Raw genomic sequence first — 17,694 nt, forward strand, 5'->3', positions numbered from 1 at the left:
GAGATTCGACCACACAAAAAACACCACACATGATTTACAGTTTAATATCACATGCACGCACACACTCAAGGCTTCGTTTGTGTATTTTAACACACTACAGATGTAAAGAAGAGCAGAGAAAAACATTATTTGGCTTTAAAAACTGTAAACATTTCCTGAAGACATTCATGGTCACATGTGTGTGTTTGATGTGTTCTGTGTACATAGAGAGGGTGATGGATCTTCAGTCTGGAGCAGACACGGCAGTGATGTAACTGAGAGGAACGTCCAGACCGACCACAGGTCCAACAACACTCAGCCACGTCACAATATAATTCAGCCTCCTGAATACAGACAACATCATCAACACTTACACACGCATGATGAAAGAGAATCAATCAATCAACTAAACACACAATATAATCTTGACCGGATAAATGTATTTCAGATACACTCGGAACAAGAGACGTCAACAGGTGAGCAGGGGCGGACTGAGAAGCAAATTGGGCCCTGGATTTTTCTGCCCACATCAGCCCACCATTAATTCTGTCGAGGGGGTGGGGGTTGTATGTAAAGTGTGCATTGAGTTACATGCATACGTTTCCTACTTGCAAATGCCTTCGCGTTGCCTGCATTCGCGTTTATAATACATCCGCCAGTCCGCCCCTGGTTGTAGCCGTAGGCCTTTGATGGGACGGCTGTTTTGGACTTTCACAGAATATCTTACTAATCAGTCCGCCCCTGTGGGTGAGTGTTCATGATGGTTTAAAAGCAGAATAACCAAAGTATAGATCAACTTTTCAGATCGAGTACCACCTTTAATAAAATGAGTTGTTCCAAGTATCACCTAATGATCACCTTAGTAAAATCACATGAATAAACACTCAAATGAATATGATTAACAGCAGAGATGTGAATCTTTCTCTTTATACCTCGTCCTCCAATTCGCATATGTTATTAATAATACAAAGACATTTTTATATACCAGCTGTTTTCAAAGTAAATATAATGTTTTTTCATGATTGTTAAGTTAGTCAGCCGTAATAGTGAACACAAAACACTTGTGAACAGGGCTCTGTAAATGACTATGGGGGATTTATTGACTTTTCTTAATTTTCACCCAACTCATCAGAAGAGAGAGAGGGACTCCCAGCACCTGTCTGCTCCCGCCTGTTGTGGCTAGAAGGGATACAGCTACGGCCGGAAGTGAAGCGAAGTCTCGCCATAAAATTACATTAAATACAATAAAATTATTTCACCCGCCAGAGTAACATTGACCAATGATAAATAAACAATATTACAATTACACATGGCCTGAGATTTATCTATTTGTCTATCACATATTAAACATTTGAAATTGTATTTAAAACAAGAAATGGTAATTAATATAAAGTTTTACATCTTCTGTCGTGCCACAAACCACCAGGAGTCTCTTTAAGTACCATTTGTGATACATGTACCACAGTTTGAGAACAACCCATTCCTCTGTGCAGATTCAATGTCAAAATCATTCTTGATATTGTGTTTAAACTTAGCATCGTCACTGATGGTGATGTGTGTGTGTGTTTGGTTAACTCTTGTGGGACTAACTTGTGTTGGGATTGTGCCAGATCCAGAGCAGGTTTCATGAACTCCTCAGTGCGACACGGATGAAGCATGAAGAACGGCTGACCCAGTAAAGGATGTTCCTACACACACACACACACACACACACTCACGTATTGGTATTGGTGGTTTACAGGGATATTCCATAGACGTAATGCATGTTATAGTGCACAAACTGTACATTCTATCCCCTAACCCTGAGGATCATTCAAAAGTTTCTGCACTTTTACATTTTCACTAAAACATATTTTAGTATGTTTATTTTATGTTTTGAATTAAAAGGACATCAGCATGTCCTCATAATGTAGGGGGTGTGCGCTAACACATGAATACACACAGCATTGTAAGGACTGTAAGGACACACAAACACATGTTAATGTATATCCTGAGTTTATTTTTTATTGGGAACAAATTCTGGCTGTCAAACACTTAAACCACCACAACATGTGTTCTTCCATCTGAACGGAGTGTGTTAACTGGTGACATGAAGCTTTCAGTCTGAACTCAATCACGCTCAAAGCTTCAGATAAATTAACAAGAAAATTATGAGGCACTTCCAAAACTCAAGTCCATCTGTTGTGTGTCACGTGATGTGTGCTTGATCTCCACACACACACTGGATCTCCTATCCCATAATGTCACACCATCACTGTGTGTTTGTTCTTTAAAATACATGCAAGACAGATGTATGATCAATGGTGTTGAAAAGTCCACCTTTAAAGATTCTCTACTTTATATTTTTCCACTTAAACACAATTTGTATTTGCGTTGTAGCGTTTCTTTGCATGAGAATTGTCAAGATCTTGAAACTTTGTTTACTTTCAGGTATGAAAACATTTCTAGATGTATTTTGGTCATTTCAGTCAAGTGTCTGTTGAATTTCAACAAAATCAAACCTCAGGAGGCACATAAAGTCATCCAGCATCACTGTGAAAGACTGACAGCGTGACAAGACGCATGAAAACTGTGAGAAATATCAAGGTTTCTTAAATATGTGAAGAAACATGACGGTTGTGTTGCTCTAAAGTGAAGGTCTGAAAAGACAGAACATATTTTCTGTTATTTTCAACTGTTTTCATTTTCCTACAAATAAATGCAAATATTAACAATATTTTTTTTTAAATAATTGTTCCACGGCTGCCCATATAGAGATCTCAGAGGCAACATCCACAGTCTGTCTGACACAAATCATGAAATCACAAACTCTAAAGTCTGTGTCTGTCAGACACAAAATCTTATTCAATTATTTCATTTATTTGTACTTAATATCAACTCTCAGGTAAACTGAAAGGACCCGTCAAGTGAAGCAGACACCATCATCTGACTCCTTGTATTATGAACCGTGAACAACAGAAGAAATAAACCATCGCATGAGCTGATGGGGCAGGAGACTGAGAGATCCTTAATATCTACTGACTGATACAAGAACATCATTCCAGTTTAGGAAAATTGAGGAGATTGAGAGAGATAAAGAGAAAGAGAGAGAGAGAGAGAAAGAGAGAGAGAGAGAGAGAGAAAAAGAGAGAGAGGGAGAGAGAGAGAAAAAGAGAGAGAGGGAGAGAGAGAGAGAGAGAGAGAGAGAGAGAAAAAGAGAGAGAGGGAGAGAGAGAGAAAAAGAGAGAGAGGGAGAGAGAGAGAGAGAGAGAGAGAGAGAGAGAGAGAGAGAGAGAGAGATTGAGAGAGAGAGCAAGAGAGAGAGGACGAGAGACAGAGGAGACAGAGAAAGATAAAGAGAGAGATAAAGAGAAAGAGAGAGAGGACGAGAGACGAGGGAGAAAGATAAAGAGAGAGAGAGAGTGAGAGTGAGAGAGAGAGAGAGAGAGAGAGAGAGAGAAAGAGAAAGAGAGACAGAGAGAGAGGGAGAGAGAGACAGAGAGAGAGAGAGAGAGAGAGAGAGAGAGAGAGGACGAGAGACGGAGGAGACAGAGAGAGAGAGAGAGGACGAGAGACGGAGGAGACAGAGAGAGATAAAGAGAGCCCATTGGCGTCACTGCTGATCCAGCTGTAAAGTGAGTCACTCATGTTTATCTGCGTCACACACACACACTGTAGTACTTTCCTGTAGCTCAGTGTTAAGAGCATTGCGTTAACAACACAAGGTTGTGGGTTCCATCCCAGGGGATTGCTCATACCTATGTATAAATGTATAGGATAAAGCAATGTAAGTCACTTTGGATAAAAGCGACTGCCAAATACCTAAATAAATAAAAATAGTGTTCCATCTCTCACAGAGACCACAACCAGCATCACTCTCTCATCAGCATCATCAACATCTCTCAAAAGACACAAACACATCTGCTTCTCTCTGGGAGGAATAATGTCATTCTTGTAAAGCTGAGGGTCACAGACAGAAAACAAACTCTGTGTTTGTATCATAAGAGAGACGGAGTCCTGCTCGTCCTGTCCTACAATATCTATTCTGTACGGCTGTCACAATATTGACAATAATCATGATATGAATAACTGTGACATCATGTTTACAACCCACATTTCACAACTTCTATCACAACAGCCTCATTCAATCTGACACGTGTGTCTCATGTGTGACTGACACAAGAGATGTTCAGACACAGTACCTGTTGGGTGAGCGTGTCCCACGGTTCCTGTCTTAATCTCTGTCTGTAGTTTGGATGAACGTTGCTCCACACTTCTTCCAGAGACACAGACCTTCCATCTGAAAGAGAGAAGAACGGTCTTCAGACAGCTGAAGTGATGAACTTAGAGTGGATTTACTGACTCGCTCAAGAAGAGCTTCTCAAATATTTACATGGCTGTCATTCGAGTGTTTACATCCGTCATTCTTGACCCACATTCTCAAAACTCTGTGTAAATGTTGAGTCTGATTTCTGAGTGCACATTAACCAAAAGCAGACGTTTGAAGAGAGGAGAAAAAGTCAACGTTATGAAACACACACACAGATAAGAGACGACACATAAACATCGCCGCTCGTTGTGGTTTAATGATGAGAGAGAGAGATGTTGTGTACCTAACGTGGAGACTCTGAAGTACAGCACCGGGATCTGATAACTGCTGGAATACACAACATGATATTCATATCGCAGAACGACAGGACTTTCACATACTGCCTGAACTCCAGCAGCTTCATCCTCAACATCTGCCTGAAAAACAACAAATCAAGAGACACAACACACATCATCACTGACCAGAACCTCTGAAACCTACAAACAATGATCAATATAAGAATATAAATGAATTGAGAAGTTAAGCATGCACAGGCTTTAGTTTAAGAGTGCTTTCACACCTGACTCATTTATTTGGGTTAAATCCTACTAGAGTTCATTTCCTTCTTGGTGCGGTTGGTTTGGGCAGCTGTGGACCAAAAGAGGACCAAATAAGCTTAGAAAACGAACCCTGGAGCGGTCCGTTTGTTGTGAGAACGCGATCCGACCTTGAACAGACCAAAACAAAAGTACTGCCCTTTTTGAGTCTAAAGTTCAGTTTATACTCCAGCGTCAGACCCACGCCGTAGGCTTACGTGCACCACTCCAAGAGGCTACGGCGTATGTCCGACGTTAAAGGAAAAACTTTGCATTAACCAGCTGCCGTTGTTTGTTGACGGTTTGCACCAGCATGGCAGCTCGCGGACAAACTTGCAGTTGTGAGGAATCACGGAGCCTCGTAGAAAAAAACTCTCTTTCCCTCAACAGGTAGTGGTCTAGCTTTTGTTGAAACCAGTAACTTTGTATTGAGATCTAATGTATTATGGCTCCTGTATGACATATCGCTTGTTGCTCCCTCACTCTTTGTAAGTCGCTTTGGATAAAAGCTTCTGCTAAATGACTAAATGTAAATGTACTGTAGGAGTTCTTCCAGTCTCAAGTACCACCTAAACGTAAAGCATCCCTTAGCTAATTCGGAAGTAAACACAAGTTCATCTTATTGAACATAATTTAATTTTCATCACCAATTATCATAGTAGAACAGCTTTCTCAAGCAGTTTGTGATGCATTTTGGAAACAGGAGATGAGCCCCTGATCTAATGCGCCACCTGGCTTTAGACACCCGTTCTCAAAGACTTACTTTTAGTCATTATTTGGGTAGCACACATATTCTGAATGCCTTCGGCAGAATTCAAATGAGCCATTTTAATCTAGATTAATCTAGATTAATCTTGGAATTAATCTAGATTAATCTAGATTAAAAAATTAATCTATGCCCACCACTAATAAAAACAGAATAACACATCAATCATACGCTCGAGAAAATAAAAATGTCTTTAGCCTGGATTTAAACATGTGGGACGGTATTCAGTCAGTAACTCTTAAAAGATAAGTGGGGTCCAAACCAGTTAAAGATTTATAGACAAGAAAAAATGATGCGACTGATGCTAGCACAGATGACCGGGCTAACGTTACCACATCTGACACCCGATGTTGACGGTGAGTTAACGTCGTTTAAAAAAGCAGTTTAGTCACGTGACTGCATTTGGGTTCGTTTCAACTGGTTCAGACCAAAGCAATCTGTGTGGTGTGAACAGGAACCAACACCACTGAAAAACGCTACAATACATCATTTTTTGTCAATGATCCAGACCAAATGAACCGAACTAAATGTGAGAAAGTATCATAAGTAAAGAGACATACAAGCTTCAAAAGCTCTGACAGAGGAAAGCTTAAAAAAAAGGTCTACAGACTATAAAGGATAAAAACCAGAAGATTCTTTAAGAACTTTTGACTGAAAAAGAACAGAAAAACTCTTCTCCTATCACATCACTGTAAAGAACTTTTCACAGAACATTTCATTTTTCATATTACATATTTCTCCTCATGTCATGACTTTATGTGATTTATGAAGCTTGTCATCATGTGTGCCCGTTGACTTTCGATGACCCTGTAAAGACCAGACAGTCATCCTCGGGTCTGGAACAACATGAGGACGGGTGCGTGACCAGAGATGTTTTGTTTACAGGTATGATCAGATGATTCATGGATCCTCTGCAGGAGAAGGTGAAGGTTGTTTTTCATAGGTTGCTTTATGAGCTGATATCACACATGTGATCTACGGCACGTGCACAGACATGTCACAAACCCTTAGCTGGGACAGCAAACCCAGACTAACATCCAGACTGCCCGGCGACACACACACACTCTCAGCTTCCGCCTTCATTCTTTCCTCCATAACTTCAGGAATGATGGATGAAACTCTGCGGGTTTCATTTGAAAGCGTGTGGAGAACAACATGTGTTTAGCTTTCAGTCTTCCTCCATCCATCCGTCATTCATTCAGATGTTCGTGATGTGTTGTGAGACATGGACACACAGCTCTTGTGTCTTGTTTAGGAAAGAAACCTCTGTTTCAATAGAACTGGCTGTCAGGATACAGAATAAAGGTTTTGTGTGCGATGATGTGAGCGAGCGCACATAAACCGAAAGCAGTTTTCTAAGACCTCAATGATTTAGAATGATCTATTGACATAAATGCATTATAATTTAGATAACTGTGTCTTATAAAGACATCACAAAATTAAATGGTGATGTGTTTGTTATTTTTGAATGAGCAATTTTTGTCTACATACACCTCAGGTCTCCTTGCATGAAATTCATCATGTAGTTTCTACAGTAGTGTCCTAAACGGACAAATAGCTCTACAGAACATGTTAATTAATTCATTAATATCTCTTTCAGGAAGGAAGCAAAAACAGTTGCCCTAGTGCTTCCAAAGAGAGGGGTGGACATGGAGTGAGCCGTTGGTTGCAACTCAAAACCTCACCACTAGATGCCGCTAAAATCTCCACAGCGCTCCTTTTTATATATTTATCAAAATATTTACCAATTGTAAACTCTAGTTCTCCATGTGAACGTGGCTTTGTAAAGTAAACTTATTGTTGACTCCTTAAATGAAATGTTAAATGCACTCTCATAAAACACTTTGGACGAAAGTGTCTGATAAATAAATATATCATGTAAAATCAAATCTCTACACCTGTACTGTACACACACTGCAATATTTTGATGATGGGTTTGGTTGTGATGTTATATAATTGATGAATGTTTATATTTAAATGTCTGGATCACCAGACGTGGTGGATCTATGAAAGTAGACTCGCATGAGATTAATCTTTTCCCTACGAGTGCAGTCTTGAGAGACAAACCCTTAGTGTTTCACGTCAGCCATGTATGTCACAAATAAAAGAGTCGGGTCACGTATTCAATGAAGTCAGGCTTTTTCCAAACATTACCACCATTCAATGGTAAAACATCTCTTATTCATGTCATCCTTGTGTTATGTTAGAGACAGGAACATGTTTATGACGTACTATCTCAGCACATGTGCATTGGACAGAAGTTCACCTGCCATCCGTCTAAAAGCTCAAGTTCAAAGAATGTGTATTATCATCATCTCATTCCCGAAGCGACCTGATGGTGTTTGTTTTCATTCCCACTCACACATGTGTAGAGACGGTCTGACTGCTATTTGACTTCACAGACGTGGAGGACGTCGAGGAACACAGCAGCATGATCTTTAAATAGCATCATCTCAAGAGATTCTAACCATAAACTTGATATGTGGCCCGTTTGTCACTGTCAGAACAAAGATCAATACCAGACGAGAGAAGATGTTCCTCACCTGAATACTAACATGTCGCTCATTAACCTGAAGTATCCACATTCACATACAAGTGATTCAAATACTGTCTGAAATACAGCAAAAACAAATAACATTTCATATTGTGTATTTAAGTTTGTATGAAAAACTAGATTGGACTGTGTTTCATCATCACACGACTTTCTTCACACATGAAAACCTCTTAGTGCTTCATGTTCAGGTGCACAAAGACTTCACATTCACAGATCCGGCACTGGATGGGTTAACTGTGATAGATTTGTGTTGAGTGAGGCATTCTCTCATGTACTTGTGGCCTAAAGAATTCCACTCAAAACAGGATGTAACAAACAAAAAAGCCGTCCTGACGTCCCTAATCTTCCACAGATCTTTTTGGAGAGCGTTTTATTCCTCTTGCCAGAACAATGGAAACAAGGGCCTTTCTTATAGCTTCCAAGCTACTGCTCGCTTCCAACAGTCTTCAGCAAGGTCAAGTTTTATAAATGTGCGCTGGGACACAAATCCACATTTCAGAAGATTCAGGAGTGAATGAAGTTAGATTGGGTTACTGTAGACCATGATAGTCATGAAAACATTTTGTTTGATCTGAAATGATATTTTTGAAGACCGGACACATCCAGCGCACATCAGGTTCTTGCCTCACCCAAAAAGGAACCTTGTTTTCTGTGGCAGATTGATCACCATTTGTTTATATAGTTAAACTCTGGTTAATATAGCAAAACAGGGGTTCATTTCTTATGTTTTTTTTTTTTATTTGAAACCATGACTTTACAACAGCTCTTGTAAAAACTGATGAAATGTGACCATGGATGACAAAACCCGTCTTACGTAGCACGGGAACATTTTCAGTAAAATACAAAAATACATTGTATAGGTCAAAATGATCAATTTATGTTTTATGCCCAAATCGTTTGGATATGAATTAAAGATCATGTTCCATGAAGAAATTTTGTACATTTCCTACCTTAAATATCAAAACTTTATTTTTGTGAGTGGATGTCCAGTTACAGCGCCTCTGATTCACAACTTCAAAGGCAATTTTCTCAATATTTAGATTTTTTACACTCTCAGATTCATGAGTTTTGAATTGCTCTATTCTAACAACTCATACATCAATAGAAAGCTTATTTATTCAGCTTTCACATTCGAAATTCTAAAAATGTAAGACTGGTTTTGTTGTCCAGGGTCACATATATTGACTTATAAATAAATGTCAACAACAACAAAACCTTACTTCATGTCATGTCCAAAGAAACCCTTTAAAGGAATAGTTCACTTTAACATTAAAAATAAATGATAATTCTTTCAGCCACATATCACAGAAGCCGTCTGTGTGTTTAATTCTTCTGTAGAGAGCAAACTGAGTCTTTTAAGGAAAGCTTTCTGGTTCTTCTCCATATGATGCAATTCAACAGGGGCTGTTGGTCCAAATTTCAGTTTCATCGGAGCTTCAACAGCTCGACATGACACCAGCCCATGAATAAGAGTGTTGTCTAGACAAACCATTGGTCTAAAGTGCATCATATGGAGAAGAACTAGAAAGCTTTCCTCAAAAGCCTCAGTTTGTTTTCCACAGAAGAAATGAAAAAACGGACGTGAGTGAATTATCATGACATTTTTATTTTTTTAAGTGAACTACTCCTTTAAACATGTGTTTTCTCATCTTGAATTGTTGGTGACATGTCCTATTCTCACATAACAGCTACAATAATAAAATGGATAAAACACAGGAGGAGGTGTGGAGTCTTCTCTAGCGTGTGTGAGCTGAATGTAAATGTGTGTGGAGTGAAGTCATTTGCAATCAGCCGGAAGGGCTTTCTAATGAAAAGAGCTGAGAGTGCAGAGGACAAAACACACAGATCCTCATTCTACAGATAACTGAACACTACACACAAATCTAAACGTGATGCCGATACAACTACATCTAAACAACAAACAACCATTCATAGTCAGGATTTAAAATCACTGTTTCTCGCACAACTAATGATGTATGTCGAGCAAAATAACCTGATGGACAAAAGTGCACAAACATCTTACCAGTCACATAAAAGTAATCGCCAACATTAGCCAGTTTTTCCAGAACTAACCTCAGGATGTTTGTAAAGTGAAGGATTTAGTCAAAGTGTTTCCTTCAGGTAATTGATTCAGTATGAGGGGAAACACTGAGTTTATAGATGAACTGAACCAGAAGAGTTCAGACGCAAAACACTGTTCTGGTTGTTGCTCACTGGTCACATTCCAGAGAGACCACACTGACATACTGCTCTGAGGATTGAGAGATGAGTTCACAACTCACCTGAAGTTCTTCTGTCAGAGACTCTGTGTTTTCTGTCTGCACTGAACACACATCGTGATGGTGTGAGGTGTCTGATCTGACGGGGATGAGGACAGTCTTCCTCATGAAGCCTTCATCAGCACCCTGAAACACACTCAAGTATTGGTGTAATGATCTATGCTGATTACAGTCATCAATACCTAATAACTAATAATGGGGAAATATTAGAAATTACAAATAAATAGCAGAGTCATTTTCTCCATAATTGCCACCATTCAAAATATAATCATGATCCTTAAAAAGCGGTTTCATGATTCTGTGAGAACCATTCTTCATGTCTTTTGTGTGTTTGTCTGAACTTCATTGACCTTCACAGAATTACGGACTGCGCGTGTTCACTTCACCTTGATCTCCTCCCAGCTCCAGCCGTCCTGGATGGTCACTGAATGTTGGAGAAAGACCTGGCAGCAATGTCTGAAGGTCCTTTCGTCTAGATAACATGATGATGAGTGTCTCTCACCCGCCATCTGTGAATATGAAGAACATTTAAAAGAAGGTCAGTATGATGTAATGTCAACAATTCAAGGCCAAACAACACCCTGACATCATCAGCACCTTAACTTTAGGTTGCAGGAGCACAACAGAAGTCCCGTCGAAGAAACGGCCGAGTCACCATGTGTTTCTTTCCTGACTGAGCCTCTTTCTTTAGGAATCCTGTAAAGGAAAATATTCATCTTTCAACTATAGACGATCAAACCATTTCATCCCATCCATGTCATGTCAACACACACAATATTCTATATAAAAGAGATAACTCACTCCAAAATGAAAATTCTGTCTACATTGACTTTCTTTCTTCCGCAGAACACGAAAGAAGATATTTTGAAGAATGTCGTTAACCAAACAGTGACAGCATCCATTCACATGTTTTGTGCACAATAGAAGTGAATGGGTACCGGCACCATTCGGTTAACAACATTCTTCAAAATATCTTCTTTTGTGTTCTCTGCAAGAATCAAAGTCTTCCTGGTAGCTTTGATTAAATATGACACCCTAGATATGAAGGGTGAGCTTTATTCAGTCCCATGAAAGTATCTCATGTAGCAATAAAGATTCTATTCTCTTCCGTTCTTTACTTTAAAGGTAAATCTGCTCGGTGGAGCAAAGAGAGAAATGTTTGCATGCCGCCTCACACCTTCTACAATGTTGAAAATGAAAGATTGAGTGCTTCAGTACATCTATAAACCATCCCATTCACTTCATGCTTTCGTTTCGCTTAACACACATCAAACGTTTTCCAAAGCACGAGCAACCTGAAGAACCGTCTCGATTTTCATGACATTCTGACCTTCTGACACTTTTTGTGTAGTGAAATATATTCAGGGAACACTCAACTGCTGATCTTCTTCTCTTCTGAGAACCTTACAAAGTCTTACATTGCGTTTATTTTTACAGTCAAGATCGAATACAAGTGTGTGTAGTGTAGACATGAACACCACGCGTGTCCTGCAGCACTCACGAGCTTCTGTTTTCAACCTGACAGACAGTCACGTCAATGTGGAAACTGGACGTCAATGTGTTACTTTGTTTCTAAACGTCTGTTACATTGTTCCAGTCGTGACTCGGACCTGTCAGTCACACACACAGACACACAGACACACTAACAAACACACACACACAGACACACAGCGTGCCAAGTGCTCTCTATCGCTCTGTCTTACCGTCATCGTTTCACTCGGCTACTTCCGGGATCCTTCGGTTCGGAGGGGGTGAAACGGAACAGCCAATGTTTTTCAGCGCAGACGGTTTCAAGCCGCCCGATCTGGAAACGGCGCAGACATTAGAGGACAGAGAGCAGCTCAAACACACACAACTGAAGAGAGAAGTGTTGGGGTTTATCAGCAAACTATAACACACTCACAGTAATATCTGAAGTTATATTGTGTGATGCGTTTTTAGCGTCTTTTGTGTTGATATCAGGCGGTGTGCTCGTATAACCAGCACATCAAAAGTTGAAGAGTAAAATAAGATCGTTTAAAGGTCTCCGAGGGTCACAACATCACACACACGCAGCTTAGATGTGTTCAGTCAACTGTCCTCGTTATGCACACTATCTTTAACACGCTTCAATCATGCGGTTCAATTAATACATTTGTTTCATGAGAAAATCATAATGGCAGTCAAGTCTCTGTGAACAATCTGTGTGTACAAGATTAAGAGTGTGTGATATAAAGTCATAAAACGCTCAGTTCTGATCCTTCATTCTGATTGGTTGAGCCGAGTTCTCTTCCGCCGTTATAAAAACCCGTAACCCGCTGCTTATTGAGTCTTAATTGTTGCTTTAATCAAGTATTAGTCTGCATATTGGTTAATGTTATAGGGCTTATGGCACTTTTTTACAGGTTCTATTATTTTACAGTCAATACATTTCAATACATTACACTTTCACTCCTTAAATAAATGATCACAAGGTTCCTGTCTAATACAATTAAATAGACAATCATGATGGACTTTCTTTCCATCACTGTTGATATCAGCAGGAACATTATGAGCAGTCACAGGTGAAGTGATGTCACATACTGTATTACGATCTGTGTACATTAGATCAGAAGAAACATCGGTCAGTTTTTATCATCTAGGGGTTGAATGCAGGAGAAGAAATCAGCATTAAAGAATCACTGTGACAATTGGTTATGTCAAAATTTACTAATAACGGTGTTCTGGTGAGTGTGGTGACATGTTGTATCGAATTTTGACTCCCTGTCAGATTACGACTCCCCTCATCTATCCTAGCCCCACAGTGGAGTCATTATTACGCAGGGGTCATTTCTCGGCATCACATCGGCCTGTCATGTCGAAATAACTTTACTATCTAAACGTTATAACAGACAGGCACAATAAGGCACCATTTTGGCTGAACTATCCCTTTAAGACACATACTTTGCTAATATCCATTAGACAAATTTCTCTTTCTTATTGGTTCACTTGTGTAAATTGTAATGCATATAATTATTACACAGACGTGTCTCTACTGCTGTCATGTGTTTACTGTAACGCAACACTGTGGACTGGAAGGTGAAATAAGAGCTGAAGAAAGAGCTCTACATTCGCCATATCGCTTTAAATTTGGCCAGTGACAGTAGAGGGTGTGAGTGCTTGTGAGAGGAACAGCCAGTTGTTTAAAATCCCTCTCAGTGCGGTTTCAAATTCCCCTCGAGCGCGCGCGTGCGTGTGTGTTCCGCAGACAGTACTGTGGCGATAAGAAAGGGGTTGTGTTTCTGTTGGGGCGGGGCCGTGTATCTGTCACTCACGGTAGTTACCCAACAAAATGGGCGTTCCTTCCTCGCGCCCGGTCCAATGAGAGGACCCGCTCCCGCAGTCGCCATGGTGACGGGGTTGTGTCCGGGGAGGCTGTGATGGGTTGACAGGTGCGTGACAATCGCAGCTCTCTGCAAGCATGTACGCCAAAGGCAAGAGTAACAACGTGCCGTCCGACAGCCAGGCGAGAGAAAAGTAAGTTTTATTCATTCATGTCTGTAATGACGACAAGAGCAGCAGGACATGACACGAGCTCTCTTCTGCGGATTCTGCTGTTTGTCTTGAACTGCGCGTGAGAAAGTTGCTGTCAGTTATCAGTCACGCGCTGCTGTTACTGTTTATTGCGTCTACTTGACGCGGCACGCGACGCTTCTGTCTGTGCGTTGCAGGCGCAAAAGTTAAGAGATGTCTCAGGGAGATTAACCTTAACACTGGACTCTCAGATTTAATGTGTGTGTATCAGTAAGGAAACAATATTCTGCTTTATTTCTGCGTTGAGCTGACGCAGGTAAAGCAAACTTGGAATGCGTTTCAAGGATTATAGAATGTCGTTTGGTTTTGTGTCGGATAAAGGTATGTACAGAGTTTTGTTGTGTAGAAAAGTGCACATTCAAGTGAACTGAGGAAGAAAAAATAACTTTATTTCTAGCGCTGTTCAGTTCGCTCGCGCGCTGTGTGACTGACGTCACCACATGAACAGTTCAAATGTGTCACTTTGCGGGAGAAAATATTGACATTCCGACGTTTAAAGTTCTGATGCGCGTGCACGCAAACAATGCTCTCCTGCTCGTCACGCGCATTCTTTTCCTAGCAATACATACCATACTTGTTTTAATCACAATTATGTAACAATTTTGACTCTTCGTAACGCAAACGACTACACGACAGCCAGAGGATTACACTTGGCTGTATTATATCATTTTTAGATTATTCTCTATATATAATTTTTGTATTTTTAGCTCACATACAACCCCAGCTGACAGAAAACATGTATTAAGTATTTAGTCTGTGAGTGTATTAGTGGAAGAATGTTTACTTCACCTTCAACTGTTTTGAGATTAAAGCTTCATTGAGAAGTAACGTAAAGAACTCCTCCAGCATGTACATATTTAAGGGCTCCAGTGTATTGTTATATATAAACATAAATAGCCTAGTTGTATATATATATAAATGTTATATTGAAATGTATTTTAGTGTGACGTGTATGTGGCACGGGTTTCTCTGCTAAACTTTAATATCAAGGTGTCGGTCAGATGGTGTTCTGTAGTCATTTTGAGTTCTTTTGTTATCTGTTGGTGCTTTAACATGTTTGGACCACACAGTGTCTGCTGTTCTCCTGCAGTCATCTTGTGTCTTGAAGTAATTAGTGATTATTGTAGTTTCATTCAGAGCGGAGTCTTAAAAAACATGTGTGGACTTGTGGTTTAAACTCTCCAGCTTTAGGTTTTAACTGGAGAAAGCAGTTTTGCTGGTTATTAAATTGTTCGTAGGCTCTCTTTCTGAAGGAATAATCCTGCTGTTGCTGGTTTTCTACTTTTTTCCTGTAAAAGCTGCAGGGAACCACACAACCCAATCTTCACCTCCGCTTAACAATGTACGTTAATTGTCTGCTTGTCTGTTTGCGTTTCCTCTCTTTTCTGTCTTATTTACAAACACGGTGTTGAATAAATGCACGTCATGAAAGGTGACAGATGCATATGTTTATACGCCTCCTTCTGTAACACTTGAGTGAAACATGTTTTTAACGGTCACTATTAGTGAGTGAATTTATTTGCTGTGGGCTTCATAAACCTTTATCTGTAATACAAAGATCATACTGATGTTCATTACACGACTGGTTGAAATGGTTGTCTCTGATTGGCCAGTTGTGACATTTGCAGGTTCGTTATTCATAGATAACAACCGCTCAAAACTAATAACACACAGTAACGGCCATTGCACATTGATTCTGAAAATTGCGTCAGAAATTTTTGCATGTTAAAAAATAAATACGACCTCACTTTGTGTCAATCAAATTTACACACTGCCTCCGATATTTGCATCCGTCAAAAATAAAATCAGACTGCGTTCGATTTTCTGCATTTTTCACATTCGTAGTCAGCATTTTCAGAGGCATTTTGACAATTCAGAGACATCGTTCAAACAAGCAGCAAATACGAAAAAACGCGTACAAAAATTCTGACTGCATGTGAAAAGAGCTTAACCCGGATGCAGCAAATCATTTTGACTGTTTTTTTTTGACAAATGAATTTAAAATCTGTCTTTTAATAACATATATGACGACATATTTTTCAAATGATCAAACCAATTTTGCCTGTTCGTTACATTTGAACGTTTCTTACTTTAAAACCGAAACTAAATGACGTTTCCTCACGGATGGACTGCATTCCGAAATATTTCAAAGTCATATTTCATTTCTAGTTTATTCTCATGTGGTAAGTAGCCGTGTTATAAACGGGATAATGTATAAACAGCCGGCTGTTATCGTGAAATAATCCCCTTCTGTGTGACACAAGACGCTCCGCTTCAGATCCTGCGGGCATTTTACAAGTTAGTTGTTTAATTTTTTTTTCAAGACTGGTCATAACATCTATAAATCGGTCACATAAAAGGGTTAGATTGGATTGAAATCTGAAAAATAAGATTTATTATTCCTAACTAATTTCTCGTCAATTAATCTAATTGTACACCCTGATCACGCTGTCGTGGATTATTTCTGTGATAACAACCGGCTGCCTGTACATTATCTCTTACTTAGATGTCTCCGGGATCATTCATTGATTGACACAAAAAAACATCTTCATTTCCATCAGATCAGATGTGCTGCTGTGCTGACAGATCAAGTGTTGTTTAAGTGACACAGTGTTTTATCTGATAAGAGGAGAATCATTCGCTTGTGTTTAACACCTGATTTGTTTGAGATTGACTGTAAGGTGTTGTAGCGGCGGGACCTTTCATCTCTCCTCATGAAGGAAAAGTGGAGAAGTGGTTAACTGTCACGGAGGATAGTTTGTATGATGTGAGGAAGAACTCAAAGCAGATGTCTCAGTGGCATAAGTCTTGTGTTACACTCTTAGTTCATTTGAATGAAAACACTCGTGGAACGATTACAAACCTTGTGTCAATCTGACGTCATCAGGACACATTTTATAAAGCAGTGAGCTGAACTGACAGCATGTTTACAGTCGCATGAACGAACATCAGAAGAGAACTCTTTTACCTCTTTATCTAATGATGTACAGTAAGCAGGAGGACTGTTGTTTAGTGTGAATGTGTTTTTTCGTAGTCTTGAGTCATGCATGTTTATAGATGTGCTTTATTCTAGTAAAGAACCATAGATATTAATACAAAACGCTGTTCAACAATTCACTTTGTGATGTGAAGACACGCAGGTGTGTTTCAGAATGCTGTTTGTGGTTTCACAGTTAATGTTTGGGTCTGTCGCAGGGTCTCTCTCTCTCTGTCTCTCTGTCTCTCTGTCTCTCTCTCTCTGTCTCTCTCTCTCTCTCTCTCTCTCTCTCTCTCTCTCTCTCCTCTCTCTCTCTCTCTCTCTCTCTCTCTCTCTCTCCTCTCTCTCAATCTCTCTCTCTCTCTCTCTCTCTCAATCTCTCAATCTCTCTCTGTCTCTCTCTCTCTCTCTCTCTCTCTCTCTGTCTCTCTCTCCTCTCTCTCTCTCTCTCTCTCTCTCTTCTCTCAATCTCTCTCTCTCTCTCTCTCTCTCGATCTCTCGCTCTCTCTCTCCTCTCATATCTTCATGCATTAAAATGCAAACAGTGTTGTCCACAAGGTTAAGCATGCGTGTCGAGAAGAAAGAGAGGGAGAGATACTGGAGGGAACTTTGTTTGTCTGTTCATTACGAGCGAGAGCGATCTATCTGTTTATCTGTTCATCACTGACACAGGATTTCTAACATCACCTGCTGGTTTGACTGT

The 17,694-nt window shown here is 39.9% G+C and overlaps 2 protein-coding genes across 4 annotated transcripts in view; one reads left to right on the plus strand and one right to left on the minus strand.

The window, feature by feature from the left end:
* Positions 1–28: 28 nt before the first annotated feature.
* atg10 (ATG10 autophagy related 10 homolog (S. cerevisiae)) lies at positions 29–12,208 on the minus strand. 3 transcript variants are annotated; one of them, XM_056736329.1, is made up of 8 exons: positions 12,166–12,208; positions 11,060–11,158; positions 10,849–10,971; positions 10,466–10,588; positions 4,572–4,704; positions 4,161–4,258; positions 1,570–1,667; positions 29–323 (listed from the first exon to the last, which is right to left on the minus strand). In XM_056736329.1, the coding sequence occupies exons 3-8, from the start codon at positions 10,969–10,971 to the stop codon at positions 224–226; spliced, it is 675 nt and encodes a 224-aa protein (XP_056592307.1). In that variant the 5' UTR covers positions 11,060–11,158; positions 12,166–12,208; the 3' UTR covers positions 29–223. The 3 variants fall into 3 exon arrangements, with proteins under 3 accessions (XP_056592307.1, XP_056592304.1, XP_056592308.1); XM_056736326.1 differs by lacking the exon at positions 12,166–12,208 and adding an exon at positions 11,964–12,135; XM_056736330.1 differs by lacking the exon at positions 12,166–12,208 and adding an exon at positions 11,840–11,859.
* A 1,562-nt stretch (positions 12,209–13,770) lies between these two features.
* ssbp2b (single stranded DNA binding protein 2b) overlaps positions 13,771–17,694 on the plus strand; it is a 31,825-nt gene continuing 27,901 nt past the window's right edge. The window contains exon 1 of the mRNA XM_056736297.1: positions 13,771–13,957. Coding sequence (XP_056592275.1) covers positions 13,902–13,957 — 56 coding nt within the window. The 5' untranslated portion in view covers positions 13,771–13,901. The remainder of the gene's footprint in view (positions 13,958–17,694) is intronic.

Source organism: Triplophysa dalaica, chromosome 22, assembly GCF_015846415.1.
Source record: "Triplophysa dalaica isolate WHDGS20190420 chromosome 22, ASM1584641v1, whole genome shotgun sequence".
Lineage (NCBI taxonomy): Eukaryota > Metazoa > Chordata > Actinopteri > Cypriniformes > Nemacheilidae > Triplophysa > Triplophysa dalaica.